The 18,602-nt window shown below is 37.4% G+C and overlaps 1 protein-coding gene across 1 annotated transcript in view; it reads left to right on the top strand.

Annotated features, from left to right (window-relative positions):
* LOC132111610 (usherin-like) overlaps positions 1-18,602 on the top strand; it is a 234,161-nt gene that overhangs the window by 24,214 nt on the left and 191,345 nt on the right. Inside the window, exons 8-13 of the mRNA XM_059519061.1 lie at positions 2,087-2,308; positions 4,239-4,332; positions 8,399-8,594; positions 9,567-9,697; positions 12,105-12,300; positions 15,098-15,745. Coding sequence (XP_059375044.1) covers positions 2,087-2,308; positions 4,239-4,332; positions 8,399-8,594; positions 9,567-9,697; positions 12,105-12,300; positions 15,098-15,745 — 1,487 coding nt within the window. The remainder of the gene's footprint in view (positions 1-2,086; positions 2,309-4,238; positions 4,333-8,398; positions 8,595-9,566; positions 9,698-12,104; positions 12,301-15,097; positions 15,746-18,602) is intronic.

Genomic DNA, 18,602 nt, shown 5'->3' with positions numbered 1-18,602 from the left:
AACTCCTGCTTATTAAATGGAGTTTAAATAACCAGACACGCGGTCGGGTATGGAAAAATTCATATCAAAACTGAAAATGATGTAATACACGCGTTGCCTCGACAGCACGCGAATAGCTTAGTCACACAAACAATATTAATCCCCTCGGAGATTAAATAGCTGCTCATTAACGCTGCCTGTATAATGTTAGGCATAACACTGTTTGTTTTATACTGTGCTTATGCAACTTTATGTTTGTGCAACTACAAGCTCGCCCACGCCCTCCGTGTCAATCTCCTCGGAGAAAGAAAGGCAGAGCGTCAAGCCCGATGCTCGGGGGGGAAGAACCATAGCTCGGGCTTCCGAACCCCGGAATCAGGCAGATCTGGTGGGTAAGGTAGGAGATAAGGACGTGCCCGTCTCCATACCTTCCAGCAGATCGATCTGCGAACCCAACGAATGCCGGCGCGCCTTCGCCTCGGCGAAAGCGGAACCGGCATCGTGAGGAATGCTGGCGAAGGCTCACTTCTCGAAGAGAAGTCACGCACAACTGCGTGTATCCCCACTCGTAATGTAGCGAGGGCAGGGAGGAAGACACAATCTATAACGTGGCTTGGAATCGCCTTCAATATGTTGGTCTTTGCTTTTACTTTTGGCATATTGAGCTGTTTTAGCGATCTTTTAATGGCTAAGGGACAGACAACAATGAATAGGACCAACGGGACAGACTTTGACATGCACACAAAGAGCGCTTGCTGACAGACGCGAAGCTGAAGCCAGCTGCACAGCACGTGCTTTTATAGCTTCCTGGTCGCTACGTCACCCCGCCCGTGACGTCACGCCTTTCCGATGGACAGATTGCACATGATATTCAGAGTCGGTCTCGTCAGGGACGTTCCCCAAAGCGCTTCGACGCAGCTCGAGTTCCTGAAAAGGAACTACTGTTTTTATTGAAGAACTCTTCTTCAATGTTCTTGAATCACAAAATTAATCATAGTTTTAATTTAATATATCATTATATCAAACTACATTTTAAGTTGGGTCATGATGAATATGTTTAAAATGTTAGCTTTACATCCTGCTATGTTTGGTCCTGCTTGGATGAACGCCATACTGCCCAAATGTTTCACTACCTGTCTGAATATTTTAGTTTACAAACAAAAGCTTCAGCCCAGTGGCATAAGGGTCTGCACTTAGACTCTTAAGACGTGTCACATCGGAGCATGTGGGGAAAGAGAGACACAGAGAGCACAGGTAGATGGAGAAGGAGAAAGAGATGGGGACGAAAGCCTCTCTTCACACAGGTTTGTCCTGGATAAGTCTACCATTATTAGGGATGAAACGTGCAGAAGTGCTTCGTGGATCTTTCTTGAGAGCAAATAATGCAATAGGGGCTATACCTGTCCTGCCCCCTGGTAAGACCTCGAGAACTCTCTCATTCACCCCATTTATTCCTGCCCTCCGAGAATCTCCCTTTCAAACTCTGTATCCCCAAACTATATTTTAAACCTGTATTAGTGAAATTTCCTCTCAGTAGTTCTGAGATGCAAAGAAAAGACCTTTGCTTTTTCCATTTCTTTGATGTTTGTTCATTTCAGTAGCTTGTGACACATTTCATTTCAACCTAACAACGTGTTACCCTGCTATGTCAAGACTTGAAAGTCTCTTTCAATCACTAAAAGCTTAAGATGCAGGAATATTATTCCTTTTTCTCTTTCTTTTGTTAGTCAGTTGGATATTATAGGGTGAATTTAATTTTTGGAACACTTTTAAAGGGGTCATGCACCCAAAAACTAAGATTTTATTTTTATTATTATTCTTTTATTTACATAAATAGAGAAGTATTTTTGAGCTTTGCATAACCTTTTCAAATTATATTCAAAATAAAAAATGTTCCATTGGAAAGTGCAATTTAAAAACTTTCCAATATCAAAGGAAAACAATAGAATATTTTTTAGCCATTTTTGTGGTCTCTTTGGAAGTGTGCTGAGTCCACCTAGTTGATCCTGGCCCTTTGGTTGAGAACCACTGCTTCAAAGGCAGCCTGGATATTCTTTTAACAACTGCAAACTTAAATTTGTGTTTTTTTGTCTGTCTTTTGTATCAGCAACATACCTATCTCCCGCGGAAATATCACCTTTAGCATCCTGACGCCCGAGCCGAACCTGCGACTGGGCTACAATGACTTCTACAACAGTGTCGCCCTGCAGGAATTTGTAAGAGCCACACATGTGAGAATCCACCTCCATGGCCAGTACCACACCCAAGATTCTGCGGTTCCTTTCCGTCATCGCTACTATGCTGTGGACGAGATCACCATCAGCGGCAGGTCCGAGCCCAGCAGCACAATCTCCCCATAATTATTATTCCCAGTAACTAAATTGAACATAATGTTGTGGATTTTTTTTTTTTTTGGATTTTTGTGTTTGATGAAAAAATCAGTATGCGGATAAGGCAGGATAATTCAGACTTTGATGAGAGCGAAAGACTTCTTAGGTTCAAGACCAAGTGGGGATGGCAGACAAATTATTTTTTCTAATTTGACACAACTAGGGGCTCAATGACATGTCTGTTATTAACCACAGAGAGCAATGCCATGTTTAATACAGATTTTGTCTTCCCATTAAAGGACATAAAAATGGGACATAAAGGACATAATTTTAATATTTGGGTGAACTAACCCTTGTAATTACACTGTGGGCTTCAGAACTTGTGTTCATTCTCTTGGAAGCTTCAGCTAATCAGACGTTCTTCTGCGTCTCTCAAGAATGTAAATTCTGTTCTTTTGTCTCTTCAGAAGCCGAGACATGGTGTTATATGCATGTATACCTTCAAACATTAAACAGCCACTGTTCTTACGACTATGGTAATTATGTCATTATGCAGGCAGCTGTAACTTGGCTTGCTCTTGCTGTATAAGTGTGTCTGAGTGAGCAAGAGAAGGCAGCTTTAATTAAGAGCTAGTTAAACTGGCACAGATGAAATCGAGATTTAGGGACTGTGAAATCTCATCATCCTCTGACATTCAGAGGTGTCCCCCTTCCTCCCCACCTTTTCTCTCTTTTTTCCCCCTGTACGGCTCTCTTCATTTCCTCTCTGAGACAACGCAACAGCTTTGCCTGAAAAACAAAGGTAGAAAGTAAATCGAAGAGGATGTATTTGTGTTTGGGGACTAAAATGTGCATAAATCCGGCTCTTGAGGTATTCTGACAGGGTGTCAAGCTGTGTCTAGGAGCATTAGTGTCTGCTTTGCGCTCATACGGTAATAACCTCCAGCAATAACGACAACCCTCTTTATTTTACACTCTCCTCCTCTTGTTTATTGTTACATTGTTTGTTTGAGTAATGTTGGTGAAGGGTGCTGCTTTTAGTGGGAGCCGTGTAAAGATGGGTGGATGATAATGCCGAATAAGGGCCCTTGAGAATGAATAATTAAAGAGATGACCTGCAGGTGTGTGTTCCGTCTGATGGAGACCTGTCAGGTCTGCTGTTTTACATTACGACACGCCGATGATATTTCCATTGGCATTTATAAATGTTGAATGCCAACATCCTATTAACAAGGCACAGAGAGAATGAAGGAATGAAAGACTGATAGAGAGATCTAGAGAATGTGAAAAGAGAAGAGAAAGATTTTTTCAGATGAAGTTGATTTTGCTGACCCTGTTGATTTGTTGAAATCTGCTGTGTGTTTTCAAGAGGCCTTAAAATGGAACAGAAAATGGTACATTTAAGTTAAAATTAACTATAGAAATTCTCTTTATAATATATGTATATTTTAAATAATTTCGAGGTTACACTTCCTGCAACTCATTTGACATCAGACTAATTTCATGTCATAGATAGAGATATGTCATAGAGATTTTTCTTAATATGTCCTAAAATGGTCACTGAATGCTGTTCCAAAAAAAGAAGAAATGAAGGATTGTCATGTTAAAATCATGTCCTGCCTTACTTTGTTAAATGTAACAAGTAAAAATGAAAATATCTAATTTATTTTAGAAATGTCTCACATTATGTCAGTAAAATTATTTCATGCCTCATTTAATGCATCCTTTTAATTTTAGTGCATAATAAACTCAAATCATATCCGCATAATCTGCATTATTATCACATCCTGTTTTTTTTATTTGAATTTCTGTTTACTGTATTAATGTAAATCCAGAATCCGACTTTACCTTGTGAACTGTATGAGAAGAACATTAGTAAAGGTTCTCCAGGAGGATGTGGCTTCTAATTGTGTGTCTTTGTCCCTGTAGGTGTGAGTGCCATGGCCATGCAGACAGCTGTGACACTAGTGTGAGTCCGTACCGCTGCGCCTGCCTCCCAGAGAGCCACACACATGGAGCTAATGTGAGTCCCGCAGGGGAGGTCCCCTTTTAATTAACCACTTCCCTTTAATGACGTGCAAGAGTCCTCTTTAATGAACAGCACTCTCAAAAATAGGCTTTAATGGAATGAGAGAAAAAAAGCAGTAAGAAAGGAGGAGGAGGAAGAGGAAAACAAGAGACAGAAAGATCATTCACCCATATCTCCGGTTTCCTTATGAAAAGAGCTAGAAGTAATAGAAAAAAAGAAAAGGGAAGAAGAGAAGGAAGTGGTTTTGTGGGTAGCAATCCTCTAATCGTCTTGTCCCATCAGCCCCTGGGTGTCTTGGTGATGAGTCCAGAAAGGTAATTATATCTCAAGGAAAGATTTGATGACATAAGACTACAGTACTCACAATACAGTACTCGCACTGTTCTTTGAGATATAATATATATATATATATATATATATATATGGTGTATACACTTTCATTAACCAGAGAGCAACTGATTCTCTGATTTTCTGCTGCTAAATATTAGAGTAAGGTTCAGTGAGTCCTAACTGATTAACTGTAATGAATCAGACCTTCTCACACTACATACATGAGGGAGAATAGAGTTTAGAGTGATTCAATTCACTAGAGTTTTCAGTGCTGCATTTGAAAGAATGCAATTGAATGAATCCAACTTTTTACGACACCGCATTTAGGAGAATTTTTGGGTAAACCGGTTCACTAGACTTCAGATTTCTAGAGACCGAGGGCCTTTTTAGGCAAACAGATTCACTAAAATGTGTCAGACATTACTGTACTACATATGATATACAGGACCATTTAGACAAACTGATTCAATAGACGGGTCCATTTAGAACGAACTTAATTTTAGACTGAATCAGACCTTCTAACAATAAATTTGAAAAAAAGACCATTTAGGAGAAAGAATTTGATTTATAGCTTCAGCAAAGCTGTGTAAATATGTGTTAATATGACATTAAAAGCAAATTTGTAACATTTGATTGCCTTAGACAGACCCTTGTTGGCAAAACAAGCCACATTGTTTGTAGCAGTAACTGTCATGCTACTGAAAAACGTAGTTGGGTTTAAACTTCTTATATCTGAAGAACTGCTCCTGGCAAAATAAAGGCCATCAGTCTTTACAGTATTCTCCATCTTCTCCGGAATCTCTCACTGTCCAGACTGCTGCATAAAATTCTGAACATTGGGAGCAAGTCCCAGGATTAAACTTTTAGACCTGATGTTTGGTGATTTAAATTATTCACCAGATGCCATGCATTATTCAGGGCCAAACACGACACACTCTCTACCGCTGCTACTGTTGTTGTTTTCACCGAAACAAACAAGAGCTACATCTAACACGTACATGCTGAAAAGTGTGTGTGTGTAAATATGATAAATATGAGTTGTCTCACTGCCCTAAACGCCCCTAGACCCAAACACCTGGCTTCGAGGAGGAACTGCCGCCTGCCCCGGAGTTATCTGCTGTGTTTGCTTACTCCGACACAGATATTGGCTTGCCCTACAAATGTTTGCTTCCTTGTAATATTCCAGCCAGAGCCTTTAAAAGTGTTGCTGGTGTCTCACTTCTTGTCTTCAGTGCACATTGACTGAACTGATTGTCACTCTGAGTGGGGAAGGCAGTGTTGGAGTGTTGGATGTATGTGACATGGGACATGCATGTCATTCACGTTCCACAGAGAACATTTCAGTGTGTCCTGATAATGCCTTAGCCACATTCCAAAGCATTCATCCCTCAGAAGCCAGCCATTCAGAGAATGTCTATTAGCAAATCTTCCATCTTCATATTCTGTCTCTGTGATAGAGTGTGTCTTTTAGGCCACTGAGGTCAGATTCTATTACCAGCAGTGTAGTTGGGTAAAAGTGGTGACAATACTAATCTTCTAAAAATGTCACTCTTCATATGTAGCATTCATTTTAATAAATACCCTTGTTTGGACGGTTAATGTCCACCTTTTGTGAACCATTTTATTCACCTGAACCACCTGAAAGAAACGATTTTAGAATTATTAGAATGATTCACTGATTATTTCCCTTATGAAACAAAAATATATTGCAGTATATTGGAAAATATCATGTAATATATTAGGCATATATTCTTATATATATTTATTTTTTCCAATATATTGCAATATATTGACAGCGGCAATCATTTGTATATTTTGCAATATATTATGTAATATATGTATCATCAATATATTATTAAATGTATTCAAATATATAATATTTTAGAAAATAAAAAGGTAAATTAATATATTACAATATATCACAATATATTTTAAGAAATATATTGGTAAATATATTTTCCTTCGGTAAGGGTTGGGATGCTGTGAGACATTTTATGTCTCTGTTTGTAGGTAAATATTTAGCTAAACATTGTCGATGTTCATCACTGTTTTTAGAATTTTACTATAGAATTTGTAGAATGATGTGTATTCTAGTTTAATTAGCTGTATTTAGTGTATATATCTGTTGAATTTATATATCTGCTGTCACCATAATATATAATAATATTGATAATATCAATAATATTACTATTATTCATAATAATTCTTTCAAATTTATTATTTTATTTATTTATTTGTAGTTTTGTGGTTTTGTTTAATAGCTTCTAATTCAGTTAACAGGTATATCACCAATTGTGGAAGGGTGTATTCTCAAGAAAATTTAACTCACATATATTCATAATCACATCAGCATTATGAGATGTTAGTGTCCTTTCCACTATAATTAATGATTTAAAGTTGTGTAACCAGCCTCAGTGCGATCCCTTCTTTTTTTTTCTAGAGTGACTATACAGTAAATGATGGAGAATGCCATTTTGGCAAAGTATTGCTAAAACCTTGTGTTTTCAAACAGGCTAAAGGTTAACTGTAGGCTTTTACCTGGTGCAGCCACTTGCAGACTTTTCCTGAGGGAGTGTGAAATTAGCCATGGCATTCACAGAGGCCTTTCACATGATGAAGGCTCTTTTCCCACTGAAGCCAGGCCCCTCTCCTCACACACTGGAGACGAATACAAAACACTCAATACCTGCGTGTGCTGATCTCTTTCCTGCAGCTTTAGTTTTATGTTTTTAAATTAGTCTACTTAACTCTTAACTGGTTCAGTATTTTTTAACATCTACATTTCTGACAGGTGCTTGCACACTATTTGGTTAAATAAAATGGCTTTTGTTTAAAGGAAAATGCCACCGTTTTTCCATATTCCACTATGTTCTTCCCTCAACTTAGGCGAGCTGATATGTACCTCTCCCGTCTCAGTGCGTGCACTCAATCGCTGTAGCACGGTAAAGACGGTTACATGAGTAGTTACACGAGTAAGTATGGTGACACAAAATAAACAGTGGCGATTTCCAAAGCGGATAAAAATGCAAGTGTTAGGTGGCTTCTAAATTCATCCCTGTTTGAATCCTAGGGAAAAATGCATTCTCTCTTCTCTCTTAATCCCTATTTATATCTGGGATGTGTTTTTATAGGCTTATTTATACTTTAGTTTTGCAAAACTGTTGCACTTATAGATGCTCTCTCTGAAACTGCATTCTGCAATGTGTGAAAATCCAAATCCCTGTGGCATGTCAGATCCCTCATTGGCATAGAGGGCTGTAGTGGCGGGTGGTCTGTGTCTGGCTCTTCCAGCATCCAGCTTGCTGAATTTGCAATTCCCTCTGGGCTCACAGCCCACTACGGCTGCCCAAACAGCAGTCTGACACAGAGAACCTAAGCCACAGCTTGAGCAGTCACTGGGGAATCCTTTGCTTTTTATAATACATTTTTTATCATTTCATTTGATGCCTCCCATTTTTTCAGTAATTTGTAATGACTGTTCACAAAAATTTTACTTTACCAGTAAAGGCTCAAAAAATTATTTCTATCATGAGATGTTAGTTAATTGAAAGTGTCCTATTAAAATAGTTCAGTTGCTGAAAGCCACTTATAATGAATGAGCTGAGTTTACTCTGTCTTGTATGTATGAAAATATTGTGTAATTTGTGACTGTTGGGACTTTATCATTGAACCCTGATGTTGCTTCTGGATATTATGTAGATGTGTTCTGATCTCTCACTCTCTGTAACAGTGCGAGAGCTGCTCTCCTCTCTTTAATGACAAGCCATTCAGAGCTGGAGATCAGGTACAGGCACACAACTGTCGCCCATGCCAGTGTTACGGCCACGCCTCTTCCTGCCACTACAATTCCAGCCTGGATCCTCACCCTGAAGAACACTTTAGAGGAGGAGGAGGGGTGTGTGATAACTGTACACATCATACCACAGGTAACAGCATTTAATGTTTTTTTTTATTCTCTCTTTTTCTCAGACTTAGAGTGTGACTGTATTGTAATGTTTCTATTCGTGAAACAGTGAAAATCTGAATTGTAAAATTACATTTTGAAATGTATTGAAACCTAAAGGTTTTTAGAATTTTCTGCAGTAAAGTAGAAAAAAAATTGTATAAAATAAGTAAAATAAAATTTTTTAGTAAAATAAATAAATAAAACTTTTAGTAAAATAAAAGTTTTCAGTTGAACCTCTCTCTCGTTACCCTCATAATTTATTACACTTTAAAAACAATTATAATAAAAATTTAAAATAGAATGATTTTCCAAAGGGGTTTCATATCTCAAATGTTTCAAATATTTGACAAAAAGATAAGTAACATTTAAGTAAATATTTTGTAAAAAGAAAAAAAAAATGTAAACATATGTATAGATTACCAGAATGTATTGGTTATCAGTCGTCTTGCTCTTTAAATATCCCTTTGATTATTGAAAAACCCATGTTGGTCAACCTCTAAGACTTATTTCTGTCTCATGATTTATACAATTATTTTGTATTTTTCCAATATGCCATCTAACAGAAACCCAGATATTTTTCATTACAACAGCTGGAGAAATAGTAGTGATATAATGGAAGCATCAAAAAGCAGAGCAGAAAAAATCGAAATAATGCATCAGAGCGAAAACAGATGGACATTTAATGAAGTAAATCAGGCCATGCTAACAGGTTCATTGTTTCATATGCTGGGCATCAGGCACAGTGGCAGGTAGGGAAGAAAGAGGACATTAAAATGGACACCTTAGAAAATTACACATCTCGCTCCAGACCTCTTCCAAGACTGCAGTTTTTTAATTTGAAATCATAGCCCTATGATATGATTGAATTTTAATAGGTTGACATCAATTTCCCCCTCCCCCCACCTAGTTCCTTCTACAAGCACACGCAGACTCACTCTCTTTGGGTTTAAAGGCAGGAACTGTGAGCGGTGTCGGAGTCTGTTCTACAGGGAGGTGGGTGCACTCCTGTGGGCCAAGGACGTGTGCAAACCATGTGAGTGCCACAGCGCTGGGACCGTCAATGGCAGTTTAGAATGTGAGCCAGTAAGTGTAGACTTACACACACATACTGTACACATTCATCCACAAAAAAGTATGCATTTCTCATAAATAAAAACCCACAGAAAGCAAAGCAGATAACGAACCCCTTTATTCACCAAGTTTATCTGCTGCTATTTGCGAATTTGTATATAAATTTTTTTGATTAATTTAATTTCTACAATAGGTAATAGAACTTAAAGCCCAGGTTAACATACCATGCAGAATTTTTTATTGTTTTGTTTTTTTTGCCTCTGATTTATATTAGATATTTGAGATATTAGATACATTTCTGAATTTCAAGGCATCAAGGCAAACTCTCTGCATATGCAACGGCAGACATCTGAGGCTTTGATCCCCAGCTTTGTAATGGACCTGAGAATTGTAGATTCAGATAACGATATCGGCCAGTCCCTCTCGAGAGGGTTGCATTGATGTATTGGCTGAGGACTTTAGTATTCACAACTGCATTTATCAGTGGTTTGATCGGTAGGGAGTATGTAAAAGTGTCGTCATGAGAGACTCTCTCTGGAGAATTCTCCCCCACCTTTTCCTTTATCTTAGCTACATGAAAGCCATTCTGGAGGAACAGATCCATGTCCATAGATATAGTGAATGACAAATTCAGAATCAATGGTTGGGTCAGCCCCATGTTGGATAGTTACCCTATTTAAATTATCATAATGATTATTTTCTCACATATGGTAATGACTTCACACTGTTGGTTGGGTTGTTTCTGTTTGGTGCTGGGTAGAGATTGAGCCTTCTTGGTTCATGGTTGGAATTTTTGTATCTTATGTCTTATGTTTTATCCTATTAACATTATTGATAAATGATTCAATATTTGATAGTATTTTTCTGATGCAGATTTTTTTCTCTTCCAATAAGTAATGCAAAAAGCTTTAGTTTATTCCAGTAAACATTATTTATGAACTCTGGTGACATTTAGTGAGACTACACTGAATGTTTGTCATATTTTAATTTAATTTTTTACTACTACGACTGCTATATTATATTATATTATATTATATTATATTATATTATATTATATTATATTATATTATATTATATTATATTATATTATATTATATTATATTATATTATATTATATTATATTATATTATATTATATTATATTATATTATATTATATTATATTATATTATATTATATTATATTGGCTGGATGTACGTTATCCCTGACATTAAATTGACAGACATTTAAAGGAAACGATGCAGTCGAACCACTTATTACACAACATTTCACCACAAAAATAATTATGGCAATAAAAGTTTAAAGACAAAAATGTTATAAAACTTTACCAGTTTCTTAGTTCTCTCATAATCCATTACAGCGTACAGAACAATCATAGCAAAATAGAGCAGCTGCATTTGAATGAAACAAGAGCGAGTCTGCAATACTAGGATCCCATAATTAAATTGTACACCATTTTGAATCAAGTTTTATATTTTATTAGCTAAACAAACGTAAAGCTTCCACCAAGAAAAAAGAGTTCAAGCAAGAGTACAGAGCTGACTGCTGTTACCCGGATGAGCCTGTGTTATTAGCTTTTACCGGTTGTTATCCAGGGATAACATACCTCTGAATGTCGCGACTTACCAATCAGAATCAAGTATTCCACAGAGATGTGTAATATATTATATTATATTATATTATATTATATTATATTATATTATATTATATTATATTATATTATATTATATTATATTATATTATATTATATTATATTATATTAATTATATTATATTGGTTGGTTTTGTCATCATTTACTCTCCCTCAAAATTTTCCAAACCTGAGTTACTTTCTTCAATTGAATAAGATATTTTGGAAGAATGTTGGTGACCAGACAGTTGCTGTTTGTCATTAACTTCCACAGTACGGAAATATACCATGGAAGTCAATGGGGAGCGAAAAAAAAACTTGCAAAAAGTTTGGAATAACTTGAGGGTGAGTAAATGATGACAAAATATACATTTTTGGTTTAACTCTCCCTTTAAGCTTTGAGTGATTTGGGATATGTAGTCTCTTTTCCCGAAGTTCTGACATTTTGAACTTTACCACAAGGATCACGGTAGCTTTTCATGTTAGTAGTATCAAATATTTCCTCTTTTCATCCAAACAACAGCTGGTACTTCCAGTCCATCCCAAAAAAAGAGACCACACTGCACAATGACAGCTTTTGAGCTCAGGTGTTGTGACCTCTTCCCCCTCATCCCAAGCCACTCCATTCTCTGTAATGGAGATGAAAAGCTTCCCAGCAGCCCAGTGGGGATCATCGGGGTGTGGGGAAGAGACAGAGCAGAGCTGCCCATCCATGACTTACACACACTCACACTGGCCTCCTCAATTTGACTAATTGGAGCACAGTCACGTGACGCTCTCCTTCCTCTGCAGATCGGGGGGCAGTGTAAGTGCAAACGACATGTGTCTGGCATACAGTGCAATCAGTGCCAACACGGATTCTACAAGCTGCAGTCGGCGCTGGCTGATGGCTGCCGTGCCTGTAACTGCAATACCGCCGGGACCGTGCAGCCAGATATTACCTGTCACCAGGACTCAGGTCAATGCCAGTGTAAGGCAAACGTAATCGGTACGTATCAAGCAGCATTGCGCCCTCCATCGCTCTTTCGCTCTCTTCTCCCATTCTTCTCTTTCTCTCTCTCAAACTTCTTTTTCTGTCTCTCAAATTTTCTCTCTGTCTCTCCCTGTTAATTCCCACAAAGTTGATACGCTGTACAGAGTAAAAAATAAATACATAAATAAATGAATATGGCTGCAATCATGTATTTTGTACTGTCTCTATGTAGATAAACTAATAAATAAAGTCATGGTCTTAATTTTTTACCAACATAAATATATAAATATATATATATATATATATATATATATATATATATATATATATATATATATATATATATATATATATATATATATATATATATATATATATATATATATATATATATATATATATATATATATATATATATATATATATATATCAACTAAAAAAATTTAAAACAAAAATTAAAAAATAAATAAATAAATAAATATATATCAACTCAAAAACATTCTATGTTGTCTTGCAGTAAGTTTTAAATTATTAAATATATCAAAGGTTAAACAGCATTTAACCTTTGATATATTTAATAATTTAAATATATATATATATATATATATATATATATATCAACTCAAAAAAAATTCTATGTTGTCTTGCAGTAAGTTTTAAATTATTAAATATATATCAAAGGTTAAATGCCGTTTTATATTAGAAATGATTCAAAATAATACATTTTCTTCTTGTTTGCACTTTTTAATTTCTGAAATTAAAACATATGAAGCATACAGTGACCACCCTGCTGTGTTGTGTATTTAAATTAAATGATTAAATCTAATTTTTATTTATTTTTTTGGCAAAGCCCTTTTTCCCCCCGCAAATGTATTGTGAGTAGAAGCCAAAATAATTTTTCTTCCAGCTTTTCCAGGCATTCTAGGTCCTTTGCGATAAATCTGTTCCATTTTTCTTTGTACCTTTGAACAGTTTTCTTATGAAATGCAAAATGATGTTACTTAGAAGATCATGTGCATTGCAAAGCTAGGATATCAAGGACCACCTCATTTTAATTTTGTAATTCAATGCTAAGTTGATTATAATAAACTGCTGCTGTCTTCCTTATTTTTCACACTTCTTACAAGAGTTGCTTCTTTATTTGTAGTTCCCACAGGTATTTTTCAGAAATTTGATTTGAGATTAAGGCAATTTATTACCTCCCATTTGTTTGAGGCCAGTCACAGCTTCATAAGGACAAGATTTATCAAGCTTCCATAGTACTCAATGTGATTTGAAATGTTAATGTATGGGAATATTATGCAGAAAAGCATTACTGATAAAATGTGGGCTGCACTTGTACACATCCCACTCCTTGGGTGCACCAATGGGCAGTCAAATATGTAAAAAAAAAAAAAATATATATATATATATCATACCAGTTAAAACCAATTACACAGTTATTCAGTTGATCAAAAATAATATCTTAAGCTTAAATATATACTTGCTTATTTTTACCTGCACTTTTTTGTTAGATTTAATAATTATTTTCTTCTTATATTCACAGTTGGATGGCACACAGTTGCCATTGCGTTTAAAGAGTTACACAGATTTTCCAACATCCACCGGCAATGCACACAATGACAAATTGCGACACCTTTGGCGTAATATTATTGGGGTATTCATCTGTGTCACATTGTGCATTTAACATAATGTTGTAATGAGGTTTAACTGTGGGTAGGGAGCAATATATTCATATCTAAATTCATTAATGTGGAGCTCTGTTGCAGAGTACACAGCAGTTAAGGAGTGTGGAGTTCTCAGTACTTATGGCTGTAAACGGTTTGCCCTGTAGGCTCTGCTCAGCAACATTAGAATAGATTACCTGTCAGGAATATGTATGGCATATTCAAATAAGCACCACACACATTTGAAAAAACTTGATATGATTTGATTCCATGTAGACCACTTTTTAGGGTCTCCAAATGAGCTGTAATTCTTTTTTAGCCTAGGTTATTTTTTACTTTTTTCCCTCCCATTGCCTTTCTTAGGTATTTTAATTTATTTAAGTGCTATGCCCGAGGTAAGTCGTTCATCATTGGGAAAGGAGCTCACTTAATGATGACATTACCAATTTAGTTTTTTATTCCTTGTGTAATATTTCACAGATTTAAAAAAAAAAAAAATGTTGTTTACTATGTACTACAGTGTGTTATGAAATGTGGGTTATGATGTAAAGGCCAAGACCAAATCATTTCAGTTGGTTGTGGGTGGTAAGACAAATTTCAGTAGCTTTAGTTGAACAAAGATAAATGAAATGCTACAATCCGGAAAAAAAAAAAAAAAAAAAAAAAAAATATATATATATATATATATATATATATATATATATATAGGGTTATCCACGTAAAATGGCTTTCACATTTTTACACCACGTTTTCTTTCAGAAATGGAAGGTAATGGAAAGGTAAATGTAGGCTTTTGAATTGTTATTGTGAAATTGAGTAAATATCTTTATTTAAAATTTGCAATTACATAAATTATTTTAGCAATAAATGGTTACGTACAATGCAGGGTTTAATGAAATGGAATCCTGGTAATAATTACCATACCATAACCATAAAAAAAAAACACTGAAGTATAAAAAGGAAATGGAAAATCATTGGCAATGGCCACAGCTCTTTTTAAAATGTAAAGATTTAAAAAAACATTTTTGTTCAATAAATTTAACAAAGCTAATTCTCCTGAAACAAGCTCCTGAAACCTGCTTAAGTACCTCCTGGGGTCCTGGTTTGGAATAGCACTGATAGTGGTCTCCTCTTTTTATACTTAGGTCTAACCTGTGACCGTTGTAACTACGGCTTCAAATTCCTCAATCGCACAGATCCTGATGGCTGCATTCCTTGTGGTTGTGACCCACGGGGTTCTCTACACCAGTTCTGCAATCCTTTCACCGGCCAGTGTGAGTGCAAAGATGGCGTACGAGGCCTCCTCTGTGACACCTGCATCCCTCACTTCTACAGTCTGAATGGTAGTGGAGTCTGCCTGCCCTGCGACTGCAGTCTAAACGGATCCGTTCCTGGTACCTCCTGTGATGCAGTAACTGGACAGTGTAGGTGCAAACCTAAAACAGAGGGCCAACGGTGTGACATTTGCCGGGATGGTTACCACACTCTGGACAGCAGCAACTCGTTGGGCTGTGTGCCTTGCCAGTGTGAGCTCAGAGGCACGGTGAATGGCTCAGATGTGTGTGACAAGACAACAGGCCAATGCATGTGCAAAAACAACGTGGAGGGACTACGTTGTAATCGATGCTCATCTCACACTTACAACCTGAGTTCTGCCAACACCACGCATGGATGTCAACCATGTCATTGTGATCACATGGGCACCATGCCTGCAACCGTGTGCAACCCTGTTAGCGGTCAATGTGTCTGCCTGCCCACACGCTACAGCCAAGACTGTGGAACCTGTAAACCAGGTTGGTCCTTTCAGTCTGGTGTAAAACTATGTGATGTATGTATTTACAAGGTAGATGTTGTAATTGCAAACTCATTATACTGTGTTGGCAATGCCAGTGAAGTCATTACTTTAGTTGTTTACTATGATTCTTATCCATTGCACATCGCATTTGAAGTATCTGCGTAAACATCTTTGAATTACAAACGCTCTCTTCCTTTTCTTAACTAATGACTCCCTTGCATTTTGTTCTTGGCTCTGCAAGCTGCTGCATTATTTTGTTATTATTTTTTTTTTAGATCGTGCCTGGGAATTGAGTGTGTTTGGCAGTCACTTTGGCCGAAGTTGTTTAACTAGCATAGCTACAGGCCATTCTTCATGTACCCTCAATCAACCCCCTCAGTGGCTGTTGGGCCAGCACTGGCCTCATGACTCAAGTGTACTTCAGGGGTGGAACTGTTTGCACTTGCCTTATTCTTTGCAGCATAGTAAGTGCTAGAAGTGCACTGCCAGGGGCTCAAGAGTCAGAGCTGTACCATTTGTGTGAAGTGTGAGTGTGAAGTGACATTCAGCCAAGTATGGTGACCCATACTCAGAATTTGTGCTCTGCATTTAACCCATCCGAAATGCACACACACAGAGCAGTGAACACACACACACATTGTGAGCACACACCCGGAGCAGTGGGCAGCCATTTATGCTGCGGCGCCCGGGGAGCAGTTGGGGGTTCGATGCCTTGCTCAAGGGCACCTAAGTCGTGGCATTGAAGGTGGAGAGAGAACTGTACATGCACTCCCCCCACCCACAATTCCTGCCGGCCCGGGACTCGAACTCACAACCTTTCGATTGGGAGTCCGACTCTCTAACCATTAGGCCACGACTTCCCAATTTGGTCCCTTTGTCTTCATAATGAAGATTAACCCTCACTGTTAAATGTTAAACCAACTTGCACTTTTGCATTCCAAGCCAAGCCAAGCTGCTACTCCTATAGAGTACTGTAAAGACATGTCCCCATTTGTAATTTTGATAGTTGATCCTATCCTAATACTGTATTGTCCATCAAAAAAGTTGAACACAACTCTTAAACCCAGTTAAGTTAAGTCTAGACCTGCTACCACATGATTTACATTTAAAATTTTGTGCATATTAGTATATGTGTATTAGCTTGAGGTCATCTGTATCCTAGTGTCATTTAATAAATGCTGCCCAACGTCCACCAATGAGCCTATGCATATGATATAAGGGCGCTTGGCTCACACAGTAACACAGCTTGTGCCCCCCACACATGATGAAATAATGCAGGCATACCTGCTGCTCACCAAAGCCTCAGCCACCCATACCGGCACATAAAGCATCTGTACAGAGAGTGGGGCTGGCAGGAGTAAATTGAAAGCACAGGGAGCAGGGGTAGATCTATGTGGAGGAGGGTGGGGGACTGATGACTGTGTTTCTGCAGGCCCTCCCCCGGCTCCCCTCACGCAGCCACTCTGTCGTATTTCACCGGAGGGGAAGCAGACTGTGATTGAAACATCTCAAACTCAGCGCCCCCTGTCTGATTTATGCGTGCAGAAGCCTGACGGAGCCCTTGAGATTCAACTTGTACTTTATTGTTAAGAAGATATAGACGGAAAGTAGACAAGGACACTTTTAAAGGAACATTTCACCCAAAAAGAATACCTACTTGATAGTGATGCGCAGGTCGTCTCATAACCCGCTGGCCCCGCGGGTCGGGTTGGGGCGGGTTAAGAAATTGGCACTTTATTGCTGGGTGGGTTGGGGCGGGTCACTAAAAACAACATTTTTTAAAATCCATTTATGTTTCATGGAATTTACTGGTGGAAATTTTGATTCTTTCAAGAGATTTGTTGATTTTCAGTTCGTTCACCAAAATGATTCATTCACTGATTCGTTCAGTGACCATTTCTTCATATTACACAAATACGCCAGCAGTTGGCGAAAAAGAGTGTCTTATGTGTTATGTCTTAAGTCAACGAATGTATTTACTTGTGACAAAAAACTGATTTGGCTTTATTAGTGTGTGCATGATCGCATTAAGTAAATAGTCAAAATAAATTTGTCAGATTAACAAAGCACGAGGTTTTTATCAGGGATTAAACGTGGAGTTATGTTCTGTATTCCAAATATGAAAACAAGCTTATTTGCACCAATAACTGCGCTTTGTATCTGCTGATTGCTGATCGAGATTAACATGCTTGGCTCACTGACCCTGTATACTTTAATTTCATTCACGAACGAGATGTATCAGTTCATTCAACTCGTTCACAAACAAAAAGAAGAACGCATTCGTTCATTACATTTAACAAATCACATGCTCCGTCACATCTTAAGTAACTCTTTTTGACAGGATGAAACAGTTCACATAGCATATATTGACTAGAAATTGATTTTCCATTTCTAGCCTACAATATGTAGCCTAGTGTACAATGTTTATTTATTTTGAAGGTGACGAAGGAAGCAACAGTAGCACTAGTGCTGCTAGTGCTCCTGCTGTTGAACAAGAGGGGGTGGACAGTTCAGCTTTTGAGTCAGAGCAGGAACCTTCAGGTAAAGTTTAAGCTATAAGCAAAACTAAACATGCTGGCTATACTCTTAGAAAAATATGTGCTTTTATGATTTATAAGGTCATCAGTAGTAGGACTGTGGTCATTGGGACATACAATTGATGGCTGCATAATTAATATAGATTATTGAAAGTCCTTATTTTTATATTGCAGAGAAACTCAATGTGCAGAGTGAGAGAGAGGGGGATTAAGGGAAAGATGATAGAGACAGTGAATGCCTTGATTCTTCTTGATACTTCATTCGATTATTTTGCCCGTCCACAGTCTAAGGATTTTGATTTTTTTTTTTTTTATTAA

This window comes from Carassius carassius, chromosome 31 (genome assembly GCF_963082965.1).
Source record: "Carassius carassius chromosome 31, fCarCar2.1, whole genome shotgun sequence".
Classification (NCBI taxonomy): Eukaryota; Metazoa; Chordata; class Actinopteri; order Cypriniformes; family Cyprinidae; genus Carassius; species Carassius carassius.
The sequence above is the reverse complement of the archived record's forward strand: the minus strand, read 5'-3'. Positions and strand labels throughout refer to the sequence as shown.